Here is a 15,016-nt window from a genome sequence, read left to right as displayed (position 1 = left end):
TGAACTGTTGAAAGGAGAACTATTTTGCGTGTGTTTACTTTTCCTCACTTTACATAGATAATATATTAAACTAAGGACAGTTGAGCCAGTCCTGTACTGAACTGCATAGGCTCCGTTGCAAAGGTCCTGCCAGCCAAGAAAATCTTTCTGCAATTCAGGATACAGATTTAAAAGGAACAGGCTATGGTCTTGTTTATTACTGTGCCAGCTGCTGTTGGCTCAAGTACACTGAAATACCCACTAATGAGCCACAGCACAGCCAGCGGAGAGAGTTAAAAGGAGGTGATAGCCAGCCTGACAGTTGGGATCAGAATTTGGGTCCAGAAGCTTCCTCAGTCCCAACACAACAGGTATTTTACAGATCACCTTTGTACCCAATATGCAGAGGATGAGAGTCTGTTATAGATCTGTCTAAACAACTTTAACTCAAGCTGTAGCAGCTCATGCATGCAACTGTGGAGGTCCCCAGCTCACATCCTGGTGTGTTGGTCAAGATGGCAGCTGTCACTTGAGCACTTCACATATCTAATAGACTGCTCAGCCTCAGGGGAAGGAGTGCCAGAGCTCTTTGCTCCAGAGACTCCCTCTGGTTGATGTGTGGAACAGCACTGTCAGCCTGCATGGGGAGCCACGGCCAGCCCTGGAGGAAAAACTCTCATACTGTTGTGGGAAGGAGTAAGAGATGAGGAAACTTGAAGATCTCTCTCTCCCCATCCCACCATAAATTTCCCATGCACATATGCCCACCTCCTTTAAAAACAGTTCAATTTGGTGAAGTTCTGAGGACACTTTTTATTTAACAGTCTAGTTTTCTAAACAGTGTCCAGTCCCTTCCTAAAAGTTACAAGTTTGGTATTTCCCATTCTGTAAAACATTCCTGTTCTTCTGCTGTAACTTCTTTACCCTTTGGCTGCTGTTCAAGCTTGCAGGTGGAATGCACTCGCAACCCTGCATCAGGTATGGCCAGGAGGAATGACACCTATTGTGCTGCTCTGCACTGCTGAACATACCAAGTACATCCACCTACTGGGCTACTCTGTTGACCATATCAGGGATGTTAGGTGGAATACACCTGCTGCGCTGCAGAATTCCCCAGGTACATCCTTCCATTCCATCCAGCGAAACATTAATTAATGACTGCAAGTGCTTAGGGGGATTAGTAGCTAAAGGGTTACATGAAATATTTGTCAGAGGATGTTTGAGTGCTTAGAATCGGCCTTCCTGTACTGTACAAAGCTCATGCATCAACTTTTCATACACATCCAAAGAGGAAACATCTGCATTAACCACATCTTGTTAGCAAGATATTTTAGAGGTCATATATTCTGAGCTTCTGCATGGGATATACTACCTCGGGGTTACACGTCCTGTGCCTTATTTAACATAAATGCATGCCACTGTATCCAGCATGTGATTGTTACTTTTAACTGGACTTCTTCTGGTCAAAGCCACTCCTGTTTACATAGAACAAGTTACATCTGTTGTCTCTTATTACTAGGAACATAGGTTAGAAATCCCTCTTTGGCTCTCACATTCCCTAGCAGGCTAACAAACGCAGCCAGAGAGGCAACTCACTGTCACTTCAGAAAAACTAAGTACTGGTCTGGTTATTGCCCATATCATTACTACCCTCTAAAGACTGTGTTACTTACTGTTTGGTAGCAACATTATTTCAATTAATGCATTTCCCTAGGAAAGATCAGATGCAGCATGTGGTTTTCAGGGATTGGGGGAAGAAAGAGAAGATGTGCAATTAATTTCCTCAGCAATGTTCAGCTCAGATGTAACATCTGGTTATTTCTCTACTGGGAGGTTACTGCTTTATACCTTTTTTTTTAAAACCAATAGTGGAGACTGAGGCAAAAAGGTCAAGAGACTTGCTCAAGGTCAATGCTTCAACCAGGAGGGGAATCCTGAGTCTTCATGACACCCAACCCTTTCGTCTAACCAAAAAACCTAAAAGAGAACCTGGCCCCTAACATTCCACCTTAAATGCCCACAAATGCCTCACAGAAACCTCTGAAAAAATATCCCAATTAGAGAAAATTCTGCAGATGAACCTAATCTTGAGATATTTTATTAAATCATCAAGGAAAGTTACATGAAATGTTAGACTTTTGCTTCTTCAGAATTCACTGGCTCCTGGAGTTTATTCCCAAGTGACATCATAATCCTCTGCGCGATGTCAATCATTTCCATAAAAACCTGACCATGATGTCAAACACAGCACTATGTTGACCGACAGTGGTCCAATCAGTTTCTGTATGAATTTACATTTTCAATAAGTTGCCAACCCTTATGTTTCCAAGAAAATCTTCCAGACATGAACTGACGTTGTACTCTCTGTCCGAGTATGCAGCAGACAGCCTGAAGCACTAACCAACACAGGTCAAATGCCTCCATTAATCTAAATGGTTTGTTAACAAACATTGTAAGCCTATGAAGGATCATTAAAATGTTAACATTATTTACTACTTCAATACAGATCATTTTAGTGGAAGTATTTTGTTACTCTGCAATGGCAAGTGCAGAGTAAAGTTTGGGAAGAGTATTATTCTCTCCTTCTTTTCACCCAACTGCAGGTGAGCAGAAGGAGCAGGTAAGTATTGAAGGGAGATTACCATTTTTGTGCATGTGTTCCTGATAACAGTAATAATTAAAAAAAAAAAAAAAACATGAGTGGAAAAAAAAGTAAGTATAGAAAGTTGCAGCTGAGCTACTGCTAAACAGAATACATTTCCAAGATTGCCAACCAGCCAAGGGTCGCAGAGCTCACCTATGCAGCATCTCACCTTCTAAAATTAGTCTGGGCTTGTTGGTTCCAGCACTGACCTGAGAACCAGGACTCCTTAGTGCTACTATCAGTTCTGACACTAGCTAGATGTCTGATCTTGGGCAAGCCACAAATTCTAAGTGCCTTTACTTTCCCCATTTGTAAAATGGGGGTAATGCCACCACCTTTTAAAAACACCCTGAAATCCTCAATTGCAAAGCTCAATATACAAGTTCAAACGGTTACTCAGTGTTGTTAAATCCTGCAATTTTCTCTTGTGGTATCTGGTGGTTTTCTCAAAGCCCCAGCTCCTGGGTTCCTCCGATGATGAGAGAATTACAACTGTCACCTTATTTTAATATAGCACATTTCTAACCCGCAAAGTTATAGAGAAAAGATTGAGAACATGACATGTGTGAACCACAGAGGCTCAGAAACCAGAAGACAAATAAAGTGAACCCAAAACGTTTTGTGATTTTTGTTTGTTTGTATTAGACTTCTGGATTTTTAAGTCAATCTCATTATGTTTGAGGCCCAACTCGTTATTTTCGAGTACACGGGACTGGCAAGTTATTAATCAACTCAACAAATACTTAACTCTGTGAAAGACAATGGCTAACCATAACTTGGCGTTTTATGCATAGCTTAAAAATATATATTTTTTATTTTTAGTTCTGCTCACTAGGTGCTAGACATTATCCAAACACTCAAGAAAAAACTCACAATCTATGTAAAATAAATATATATATTATTTATTAAATTTACTCCAGTGTACAACTGAGCGACAAGCTATACTGGATGGGGACATCAGAAATACCAACTGCAGAAGAAATTAGAGCAATAATTTTATTGAGTGTTTCCCAAATTGGGAAGACCAACTCCTAAGGGGCCTCTTCACTTTCAAGACTGCATCTTGAGAGAATTCCTGCTTTCCACTCCCTGGTACATCTCCATGCAGCATACAACATGGAGCGGTGCAGATTACGTACTTGGATTTGTGGTTTTGCCCACTACAAAAGAAAGTAGGTATTTTAGCTGTGAGGGCAGAGACGTCGGAAAATACTACATGGTAATAAGAACACCAAGCAAAACAATATAGATTCCTGCATTAGAAGCCCTGAATGTTGCATGCACTGCACACATCACATCATACACAAAGTCTCCAGGGGGAAATAAAGAGACCAGAGAAGGTACCTGACTCATTAAAAACTCTCCTTCTCCCCTTCCTCTCCTTCGTGCTCAAGCAGTTACACTTCCCCTTTCTTCCACAGCCCTCCCGTCCCAAACTTGGAAACATTAACCACCAAAGTGAGCAGCCTTCACATGATCAGACAGACAGCTGAAATCTAACTGAAGTATTTTTGTTTTGCTTCCTGTTCATACCTGATCATCATCTACTTGGACACAGCTCAGGCTGCAGAGGGGAAAACAGTATGCCGAAAAAATACTAATTATGGGCCTAATTCTGCAGCACTCGTTCACAAGTGCAGTCCCACTGCGGGCAACAGAAGTAGTCCCCCACACAAGAGCTGATGGATCAGGTCCAAAATGGGGCTGGAACTTGAATTATTCATCATGATCACTGAAGTGCAACAGGCAGCTACTAGGGAGAGAATCAGGCCTCTGAAGCTTCACATTCATCTTACCCATATTCAATTATTTTTAAAATTTCTAAAAGTGCCAAGTAATAACATGGATGCGTCAGCCTTAATCCCTGGCTGGCCTGATATTTCCATGAATCCAACGTCGTTATGAACATATATATGTTCCCAAACTAACACCACCCAGAAGCAGGTGAGGCAGACAGTTTGCAGTTAACCTGGTGGGTTAAACTTACCCCACCAACCATTCTTTTCCCAGACTCAAAAGGGTGAATCATGAGAATGCTGCGAGTTCCCTAATGTTTATCTTGCTCAACCAGTTTTCGTTTAACTGCATTGTTCGGTCACCCTCAAATTCCACTAAACAATGAGGGGGGAAAGTGGGTGTGGTTTCAAGAGCAGAAAGAAAGGTCTTTGATTCCTTTCTGTGCACTTAAAAAAAATTATTTATCAGGATTCGTTTGGGTTTTCAAATATAAACAGCCCCAGTGCATGCACAAGAAAGAATTTTGAAGATTTTCAGCATGAGAATTTCGAAGATTTTCAGCGTTCCAGACAAGGCTGCAAAGCCATTCATTGCCCTTCCCTGACTCTCAGAAAGTGTCCCCTCTTTTAAAAGTTGTGGACTTTTAAAATGCCCAGTCCATTGTCCAGCTGCACCTTTAGCAGCATGGAAGGTTTATTGTTTTAATGACAGTATATTTAAAGAGGGAGGGGGGTGGGTTTTGCTATGCTGCTCTGTAATTTATGGATTAGGAGCTAACAGTTTCGTCTTCTAATTGTTCCACCATTTCAGCAGTTGCTTCCAAAGGAAACCTCTGCCCTGTGCAGTTATGCAGGTTAAAAAGTAACCTCCTGGACTCACAGTGCTTTGAAGACAAATTTAAGTTGCTTCCCAACACCTGAAAACTTGCCAGCTGAATCTCCTTCCATTGGCCAAGATCCAGTCAACACAGAAAAGTAAGCTGTTGGTGTGGTTTCAAATGCCTCTCTCTGTACACAGAAAATAGGCTAAGTCTCTCATATGAAGAATATTCCCACTGAGGGATAATCGTTAAGGGTCTCTTGCCCTTTTCAGCTTGCATAGCAATTTGTGGCCTTGCCTATGGATTTTGTGAACCATTTGCAACCAACTTCTACAGTCATTAGTCCCACTGGGAAAAAACAAACAAAACCAAAAAACCCTCCTCCTTTCCTGGCTTATTTATTATTTATGTCGACATATCAAAGGGCCTTCTCACCAGGCCTGTTTGCTGCAGAAAGCATTTCAGATCATGAACAATGGCGAATGAAGCCTGAAAATAGCTTCCAGTAGGGCTGGAAAGGATCCACCTAGATTCAGATTCTCCAGAGCTCTGAATCTATTCCAAAAGCACTGGCTCTTCTCTTCCTCCCACCCCACTCTTTAGACACAAATACACACAGCCTCCCCTGCCTACTTTTGTAATACTTCACTGACCTCGTGTTGCTGCTTTAGAGCATTGTCCAGCCACAAAATAAGGCAGAAATTCTTACACTGATGTCCACTAGCTTGAAACATTTGAAGTGGGTTTCCACTTGGTCTAAGAGAGAAATCTGATCCACCCTGGGCTTGGTCTTAAAGTTGGGTAGGATGAAAGAAAAGGGAGCTTAGAGCCAGGTTGCATTGCAGTTTAATAAACTTGAACTGCTTCACCCACCCAGGATATCAGTATTTACCCCAGATCAGATCCAGCTCCTGAACCAGAGCAAATTAGAACAGGTCAGGATCTCAATTAATTCAGGGAAAAAAATAATGGCTGCTAAACAAACAAGTCTGGGATGATGCACTTTCCCCTTTCCTAAGTGAGCTCATATAAAAACATTTAGGTGTGGTTTATACCCTAATAATCTATTGTCCTGGCAGATCCAGTTAAAGCATGGCTTAACCTTGCAGCAAGAGATTGCATGTTTCAACAGTGAATCATGCTACAGCTTTGGCTTTTTAGCAGAGCGGTTGCATGGCTCAGGAACCTGGATAAAACTCAATGTGGACCCATCTATGCTACAAGATCAAACTGTATTTTAAACAGTGTTAGGCCACTACAGCAAGGAATTTGGCCCCTAACACCTGGGCAACAGTCCTACCATACTATAGCTACAGCCTAACACAACAGAGATGGGATCTTCGTTCAAACCCAACCTGCATTGGGAGGCTGAGTTTTGCCCCTTCTTTGCTTCTTACAAAGATAAAATCCACCGAGTTGGGAAGGTGACTAAGCAGTTAAGGAGCTCCTTACCTGATTGACCCATACTCAGGAGGATGCTGATACCTCATCATAGGCCCATCGGATCTACTCTGCTGGCTCATGCGATGATCACCATAGAAATGTCCAGGGTCCTGAGGTTTGCAGTTCATGGGTGGGGTGGACATGTTTTTGTAAGGGTACTCTGGCGGAGGGCCCCGGTGCTCTATTGCTTTCATATTCGGCTGGGGAGGCGTGGGCACTGAGTTTTTATAGAAATCATTGGAACCGGAGTTTTTGTACAGGTCATTTGGCTGCTGGGGGGAAAGCGGAGCACTCGTGACGGGCGCATGGGCCTTGACACCACTGGTGGCCAACGACAGCTGCATCAGTCTCTCACTAAGAGAGCGAACGTGTCCTTGCTTGAGGTCCTTAAGTCCTTCATCCTGATGGACTTTCCCAGGGTTCATTCGCTGAACCGTAGGCCGCCCTTCAGTCCTCATCTTTTGATTGGTTACCCCCGTCACATAAAACGCTGCCCCAACGCTAGCATGCGGCTGGCCTCTGAAATACTGTGACTGGACTTTGGCTTCTTCGTACGTTGGGAGGTCTTCACTGTTCTGAAGTCTTGGAGAGAGCTGCTTCTCCATGATGCTATTGTCCACTTGAATCTCCTGGCCCTGGGGCTCTTGGCGGGCAGCATGAGTCACAAGCTGATGGTCCTGGGTGCTCAGCCCTTCGTTCTGAGACCCTGGACTCCCATTGCTGTTGAAAGGGGGTGCATTTCCTGTGGCTTGTTGATGTAAGGCAAGGAGGTTGCGGTTGTCATTTGGGTTTCCGTATCGGAGCTGCTCCTGCAGCAGACGCTGTAAAACTGTCGTAGCTGTTTGCTCTTCTGAATTCCTCATCTCAAACTGTGGTGCCTCTGGGGTGGAATGCAAAAGCTGCCCTTGACCTACAGAGAGGAAACGTGGTTAGCAACTCTTCATTGGCTCACTGTTTAGGAGCAATGGCTTGAAATTGAAGAAAAATATAAGTTAGATTAAAAGGATTTTCATAACAATGGGGGTCATTAAGACCGTCAGACACTGGAAGGACCTGCCTAATAAGGCGGTGAAGACTCCACTGACTGCAGGTGGCAGGGCTATGGACGGAATGCCCCAAACAGGAAGGCTGATCATTGGCAAAAAGGAGACCTATAATTCACAACATGGTGGTAAAATGACTGAGCTACACTGTACACCCATTCCTGACAGTGCTGAATTGCAGTTTCCATTTTTGCCATGTAAACAAGGACCAAGAAGAGAATAGGGAACTCAGCACGTAATCTGTTCAATTTAAGAAGAAAACAAGAAATACACTAAATAAGTTATATGCTCAGAGTGAAAAATGAGAATCCCCATCACTTGGGTCATTTAAAGTAAACTAATGAACGCCTGACTAGATGGTTATTTTTTTAGAGTAGCTGTAGGTTTGAGGGCAGATTTTTAAAGTCCAGTCTCGCTTTTGCACCAACAACTATATACTGGTTTAAGTGATGTCATTTAGACATCTAACTTCCTGACACACATGCATATTAAAGTAGTTAGACATCTAAATGACATCAGTTACAACCACACAACTATGGGGGAAGGGGTGGTGAGGGCACTGGAGGAGGAGGAGGACGGGGAGGAATCATCAGATTGACTCCGAGTTTGAAAGGAAAAACATTGTGAACATCATTTAAGAAACTCATAGATCAATGTTGAGTACTTACGAAGACTCTGTCTATACTAAAGGGAAAAGTTGATCTAAGCCATGTAATTTGAGTTACATGAATAGCGTAACTCAAATTCACATAGCTTAGATCTACTTACCGCAGGATCCACACTACGCGACGTCGACAGGAGACGCTCTCCCGTCGACTCCCCTTACTCTTCTCGATCAGGTGGAGTACAGGAGTTGATGGGAGAGCGATCGGCTGTCGATTTAGCACGTCTGAAGACCACTGATGCATCAATCGCCGCAGCATCGATCCTCCAGTAAATGTAGACATGCACTAAGTAAGGGCTCGATGGTCAGGGAGCCAAAGTGGTCAGACGGGACTAAGACACTGCATCTCCCATTAGAGTTGCAAGTACTCAGCACTTCTGAAAACCAGTCCCAACATGTCCCTTATTGGGCATGCAAGAATTGATGCACCCCAAATCCAGGGTCATTTTTGAAAGTGTGAGCAAAAGTAGCTTGCTTTTTTAGTGACAGTCTGTGGCAAAGCCAGGGCTAGAATCCAGGTCTCCTGACTCTTCTGAAGTATTCTTCATTATGTGTCTTATCTACATGTCCATCCAACCTCCTCTGCTCTGTCATGCCAGCTTACAGTGTAGATATATCAGCCACAAACTACTGCTTACGATGATGTACTGTCAAGAGAGAAGACTCTTCTCCAGAGTCTACTAGAGAGAAAATTAGAACACACCCTATTCCATAAAGCCTTTTCAACAATCTGAGAATTCAGATACTGACACATGCACTGGATTTTCACTTCTTTGAAATCATATCTACTATGGCATGTACCTTATTTCCGTCACTTTGACTTCCCCAGTCAGGAGGAGCAGTTCTGCTACATGAGGGGACACCTGACCTTCCGCCTGCAAGTCCAAAATCTCCACTCACAAATGGTTTCAGTCCCTTCAGTAATTGGGATCACTTGATGCTCTCTTCACTCCCCAAAAAATTCTGAAAGAGAAAGAACATTTTAACCAGCAGTTTGGAGGACATCAGGAGTTACAAAACTTGGTCAATATTTCATGCTCCCCAACCCTTCACCTACTACCCACTTTTCCTGAACCTAAAGATTTCAGACCCTATGAGATGAACAAATCCTACTGCCCAACATCTAACTCCAGATACTTCTTAATCATTACAGTTTTCTTCCTTGAGAACAACTGTAGCTAAATCATGTTCTGTCCTATTTGTGCCTTCAAAAGAAACAGTGATAAAAACTCCCCAATTCTTTAAACTGCTGAAGATGCCCTGATGGCTGCCTTTCAATGGTACTGTATACACACATCAATAATAAATATAGTACCTTCCATCAGAAGATCACAAAGCACTTTACAAACATTAATGAATTACGCATCATAACATCCCTGTGAGGCAAGTAAGAATTATCCCAATTTTTAGATGGGAAAAGTGAGGAACAGTTGCTACTGGTCTAGCACAGTGGTTCTCAAAGCTGGTCCACTGCTTGTTCAGGGAAAGCCCCTGGCGCACGAGACCGGTTTGTTTACCTGCCGCATCCGCAGGTTCTACCGATCGTGGCTCCCACTGGCCGCGGTTCGCCACTCCAGGCCAATGGCAGCTGCGGGAAGTGGTGTGGGTCAAGGGACGTGTTGGCCACCCTTCCCGCAGTCCCCACTGGCCTGGAGCGGCGAACCGCAGCCAGTGGGAGCCACGATCAGCTGAACCTGCGGACGTGGCAGGTAAACAAACCCGTCTGGCGCACCAGGGGTTTTCCCTGAACAAGCGGCAGACCGGCTTTGAGAACCACTGGTCTAGCAGAAGTATATGGCGGAGCCCAGATCTACTTCCAAAATCCTGTTCTTTAGCATCATCCTTTGCCCTTTAGGATGAAAAGCACTGCAGCAATTTAAAATAATATTTTAATATCTTTGAAACTAGAGGGAGACAAAAATCAGATCAAACTTCTACATTTATATCGATATAAAACTCCCCCTATATATATATATATATAAAATGAAATTGAACATAAATTCCTAGGTGTGTTCTTGACACTCTCAAATAGAGATGTTAAATCGACTAATAAACTAGGATCTCTGAAGAGGGAGTGAATCATGCAAAGGAAGTGGCACATACTAGTATACACAGCACTTACGTATTTTAGGAACAGACAATTATAACAAAACAAAATAAAGCAAGCAAAAAAAAAAAGTCAGTCAGTCATTGAGGTATATAATTTAACATGATTTCCTGGAATGTTTCAAAAAATAAAGTCAACAGATGCAGTGAAGGAATGCAGACATGAATGCTTCTGTCTCAGTCTTATTACAGCACACATCCACACCCAAAGAAATGATCTCAGGTCTGTAAGTTAACTACTTAAGGTATCATCAGCAATTTCAATACATATGAACAATATCTAACTATGGAACAAGCTTGTTTTGTGTGGTGTATTACATGCAAGATGGTGGCTAAGAACTAACACCTAATGTCAAATTCTTAACAAGTGACTTAACTTGAGAGGGATATATTGAAAACAGCTGCCAAAAATATGCAGCAAGAGATCCTTTAAACCCAGGCTTTAAGATAGCAGATAGCTAGAGCAACTTCCAGCCTCTTTTCCCAGTATTACCCAACTTAAGTTCAAGGATCCTTAGTCCCACTCATACCAATATCATCCTTAACTCACTTTTTACAAAGTTGCCCAAAGCAACCTTTTTTATGAGAACACAAAAAGGCTTTTATCATGTAATATGATGTTGTCTTTCCACCCAACTACAGTACTTCTTTGGTGTCAAGTGGGCAAATGTGGATTGTATCTTCCTGTTAAAATGCAAAGTCATTTGAGGGAGAATTCCATAAATCCTGCTTCTCAATTTAAAAGATTTCTCAACAGAGCAATTCAATCTCTGTGTGTGTCTAACGCCCTCTAATATTCCTGAAAGAGTAAAGAAGTGCTAAGTATCTCCGCAGTTATTTCACACACACTCTTTTACCTCAACACAGCACTAACTTCTTGCATTGATCCAATAGAACAAAAAAGACCACATCCCACTTCAAAAAAAAATTCCATCTGTGATTAAGGAACACTAAATAATCCACCTGTACTTCGGGCCCAAATTAGGAACCATCCCTGGAAAACTGGGACAAGAGGCGAATCCAGTTATACTATGGGAATGCTCTAGCCAATAGATCCTGCTTTCTTGAAACTCCAGGTGTTAGCAATGTTATTGCTGACCCAACTTTATTAGCTACACCTTATTTAATTATCACTCACAAAGAGGGCCTTGGGCAAATTGCTTGTGTGGGAAGATCCTTGTATTCTGCAGCGCTCTTGTGCGGAATGCTGGAAATTCTATAGCAGAGCCACTTAAATGGAGGTTTTTATGTAATTAAACATGAAAATGATCAGTACAATCAGTACTGCAGCTTATGTGTTATTTATCTGGATACTAAATTCTATTTACGCTCCCCCAATATTTTCAGTTTTCCATGTGCCAAAGTTTTCTGCACTGAAAACACAGAAGTGCATTGCAAGTTGTCAAGGGGAGGCCAGAGGCTTTGGCACCTGGAAAGGCATGGGAGGCTGGAGTTTGGGCATAATCACATTATATGATACCTATGCCAAAATGATTGGCAGTGAACTAGTTCATGCTGCCATTTAAATGGTCAACTTTAGGTTTCAGGCTTAACCATTAAGATGAATGGGGCCACTCACGCTTACTGTTTCAGATAGCCTGCAAAGTCGTTTTCTTCCCAACCATAAAGGCTAGAAACACTTTTTACAAAGAAAGATTCCGTTCTAGAGTACAGTTCTGCTGCAAGGGGCCACCTGAGGTGAATTCCACAGGCTGCATTATGAAAATAAACTGACAAATGAAATACTCACCACTATTGATGAATGACTACAATGATATAGCTACATATTACCCTGCGTGGACTGACTGCAGCAGTAAGAACACAAGTGAAAGGACGCATCTCTTTTCTGCTTGCGAAAGTAAGTGGAATGTAAGATTCCCTGTGAATGCAACCTGTACACACTTGCCCTGAATTACTGCTTAGCCAAGAAGCTAATTAGCGAACACATCAGGTGGGATAAAAACAGGTTCACCTCCTCCATGTCCTCCTCAGAAGGGCTGAAGTACAGTTAAGCACATTCAGTTTTAATACTCAATCCTGTACCATCCATACAAATAAAATATAGTCCAATGGCTTTATGGACTCACAAGCTCCACACTTCCAGCCACTTCAAAGTGGAGAATAACAGCATTCCCAAGTAGCCTAATGGCTTTGCTGGATGGTGCTATGGTCTATTTCTTTAGAAATGTAGATATGATCCAGACCCTCCCCCAGGCTGGCAGGAGCAGATACAGTTTGGCTCTCTGTCAAACACACTTTAATAGGCAGCTGTAAAGTTCTGTGGCATCAGAGGTCTTTGCTTGCCCTTGTCGGTTCCAGGAGAATGGTGAGGAGATGCTTAGTGTGAAGGTGACGGTCTTGGACTGTGTCAGAAATTAAAAGGTATCTCTAGAAGTGCTTAGATAAAGAGGGGCCATGAAGCATAACAGATACCTTAGACAGGACTGGGTAAAAGCAGAGACTAGCTCACATTCTGAGTGATCTGTAACGGAGAAAACAAGCTTCCCCTTTCCATACAGCCTAAACAGGGGCCCAATCCTGCAATTGTTTATTCACACGAGTAGCCCTTACAACCTTCAGGCCACCTGGAAATGCAGTTACTGCACACGTGTGCACACACAAACACACCCTTTGAAGTGGCTGGAAATGTTGGGTTCATGAGGGTGAGGACATCGAGCCATTTAATGAATGATGCAGGTCAGGGTGCCAGAATGGAGGGGCCATGGCCCCCCCACTTTTTAACATGGGCATAGTTTGGTGGTAGGGGGCCACGTTCCCCCCCACAAACTGCAAGCCTTGGGCAGGCACAAAGCAGGGCAAGCAGGGACTGCTGTGCTTCATGATGGAGGAGCTGATCAGGTCCCTGCCCGCAGCGCCAGCCTCCTTCCAGTGCGGGCCGCTCTCATTGGCCCCACCCCTGTTCCTCTTACCCGCAAGGCCCCACCTCCTGGCCAGGCCAGGGAGCCAGGGACGCTGTGGGGAGCCCTGGACCCTCCACCTGTCCTGGGCGGCACACCTCGGGTCCAGGTGGCAGGGAAAAGGGCTAGGGGCTGCTCTTGGGCCCCTGGCCCAGGATAGTTGGAGGGTCCCCGAGTTTACCACCACCCGGCTCCAACTTTTTTCAGCCTGGCCAAGGGGCAGAGCCTCAGGGGGAAGAGGAGCAGCAGGAAATGGGACGATAGAGAAGGCGGGGCCACAGAGGCGGGGCCTTGTGCCCCCCTCCCCCCACTTCTACCAAGATTCCAGCGCTCCTGATGCAGGTTATAACTAAGCATTCTTAACTGTACTCCAACCCTTTCTAAGGAGGAGAGGGGAGAATATATGGAAGGATTGCCCTTGAGAATAAAGGTTTTAGAGGTATGCATGCCCTCTGGCTCCAATACCCAAAACCCCAGAGGCATGGACGCACAAGTCCCCAGAGTTCTGATAATATTTTACCATCTGCTTCTGAACAGAGCACAACTGTTCCCAATTAAATTTCAAAGTATAGAGCCCACAGGTAAACGCCACCAAAGCAAATTTGTTGCCTAACATGTGCTTCCCTAGCTTAGATTCAATTATTCCTTTCTCAGTTGCTTGTGTTTGCTGACGGTGTCTCAGGTGATCTTGCAGGTGCGGCAACCAGCAGGTGCATGTATCGCGCCAGCATTACACATCTTCATACCAAAGGGACAGAGTCATCACACAAAAGAGGAAAACTTCCTCCTTTTAGCTAAAACCAAGAAGTAGTGCCACTTGGAACCACGCAAATTAGACACATGCTTTTAGCATTAGATCATCAGGCATTCTACTGCAGCAAGGGGCTCAGGAATCTAGGTAGATCTATCATAGTTCTAGCGACTGATACAACTCTCAAGTACCATGTTGACAAGAATCGTACAGTGGCTAAATACCCTCCCAACCTGCTCACCATATTGGAAGCAGGTCAGAAGGAAATAAAGTAAAGCTTGGCAAGCCTGAACAGAAAGCACTGAGTGAAAACCTTACTTGCACTGACCTAATAACAGTTGAGTCATATCATCAGTGAGGGTAAGAGGCTCCTCAGGAGCCTGAAGGAGAGGTGAAAAGACCTCACCCCTACTCCCAATTCCTGTTCTTCCATCATAAAGAAAGTATCCATTTCTTTACAAGGACCTTATCAAGTAATTTTAGCCCAATATAATTTAGTTTTTTTATTATAAAAATGAAGCAGGAAATGCTTTACAAAATCCAGTATAAATGGAAATGTTTCCTGGGCTTGTTTTTAAATATTTCAGTAAAAAGAGGTGTTAAGGGATTTAAAGGTTCTCCAGCAGTACTGGAAACCCAAACTCAACAGTGTTGATCAAATGGGTAAGGGGCATTATTCCTGATATCTTGGTCAAATTGCAAGATCTACTGACTTTGGGGTGTGCTCTTACACAGCTGTTGCAATGTACTCCAGGGGAGACTATTGTTTAGCAAGAGACATAGTAATTCCTGCACATCTAGGGTGAAATCCTGACTCCACTGAAGTCAATGGGAATTTTACTGTTGACTTGCATAGAACCAGGATTCGACCATAGATGTTTGCATGATATAACTAGATCAGTTTTGAATAG

The 15,016-nt window shown here is 43.4% G+C and overlaps 1 protein-coding gene across 5 annotated transcripts in view; it reads right to left on the bottom strand.

The window, feature by feature from the left end:
* The window catches only part of AMOT (angiomotin), an 84,405-nt gene that overhangs the window by 38,524 nt on the left and 30,865 nt on the right, over window positions 1-15,016 (bottom strand). For all 5 annotated transcript variants that reach the window (XM_048863951.2, XM_048863952.2, XM_048863954.2 and 2 more), the window contains 2 exons: window positions 9,132-9,293; window positions 6,633-7,533 (listed from right to left, as the gene is read on the bottom strand). In XM_048863951.2, the coding sequence (XP_048719908.1) occupies window positions 6,633-7,486 (854 nt within the window). In that variant the 5' untranslated portion in view covers window positions 7,487-7,533; window positions 9,132-9,293. The remainder of the gene's footprint in view (window positions 1-6,632; window positions 7,534-9,131; window positions 9,294-15,016) is intronic.

The sequence above is a fragment of the Caretta caretta genome, chromosome 9 (genome assembly GCF_965140235.1).
Source record: "Caretta caretta isolate rCarCar2 chromosome 9, rCarCar1.hap1, whole genome shotgun sequence".
Classification (NCBI taxonomy): Eukaryota; Metazoa; Chordata; order Testudines; family Cheloniidae; genus Caretta; species Caretta caretta.
The sequence above is the reverse complement of the archived record's forward strand: the minus strand, read 5'-3'. Positions and strand labels throughout refer to the sequence as shown.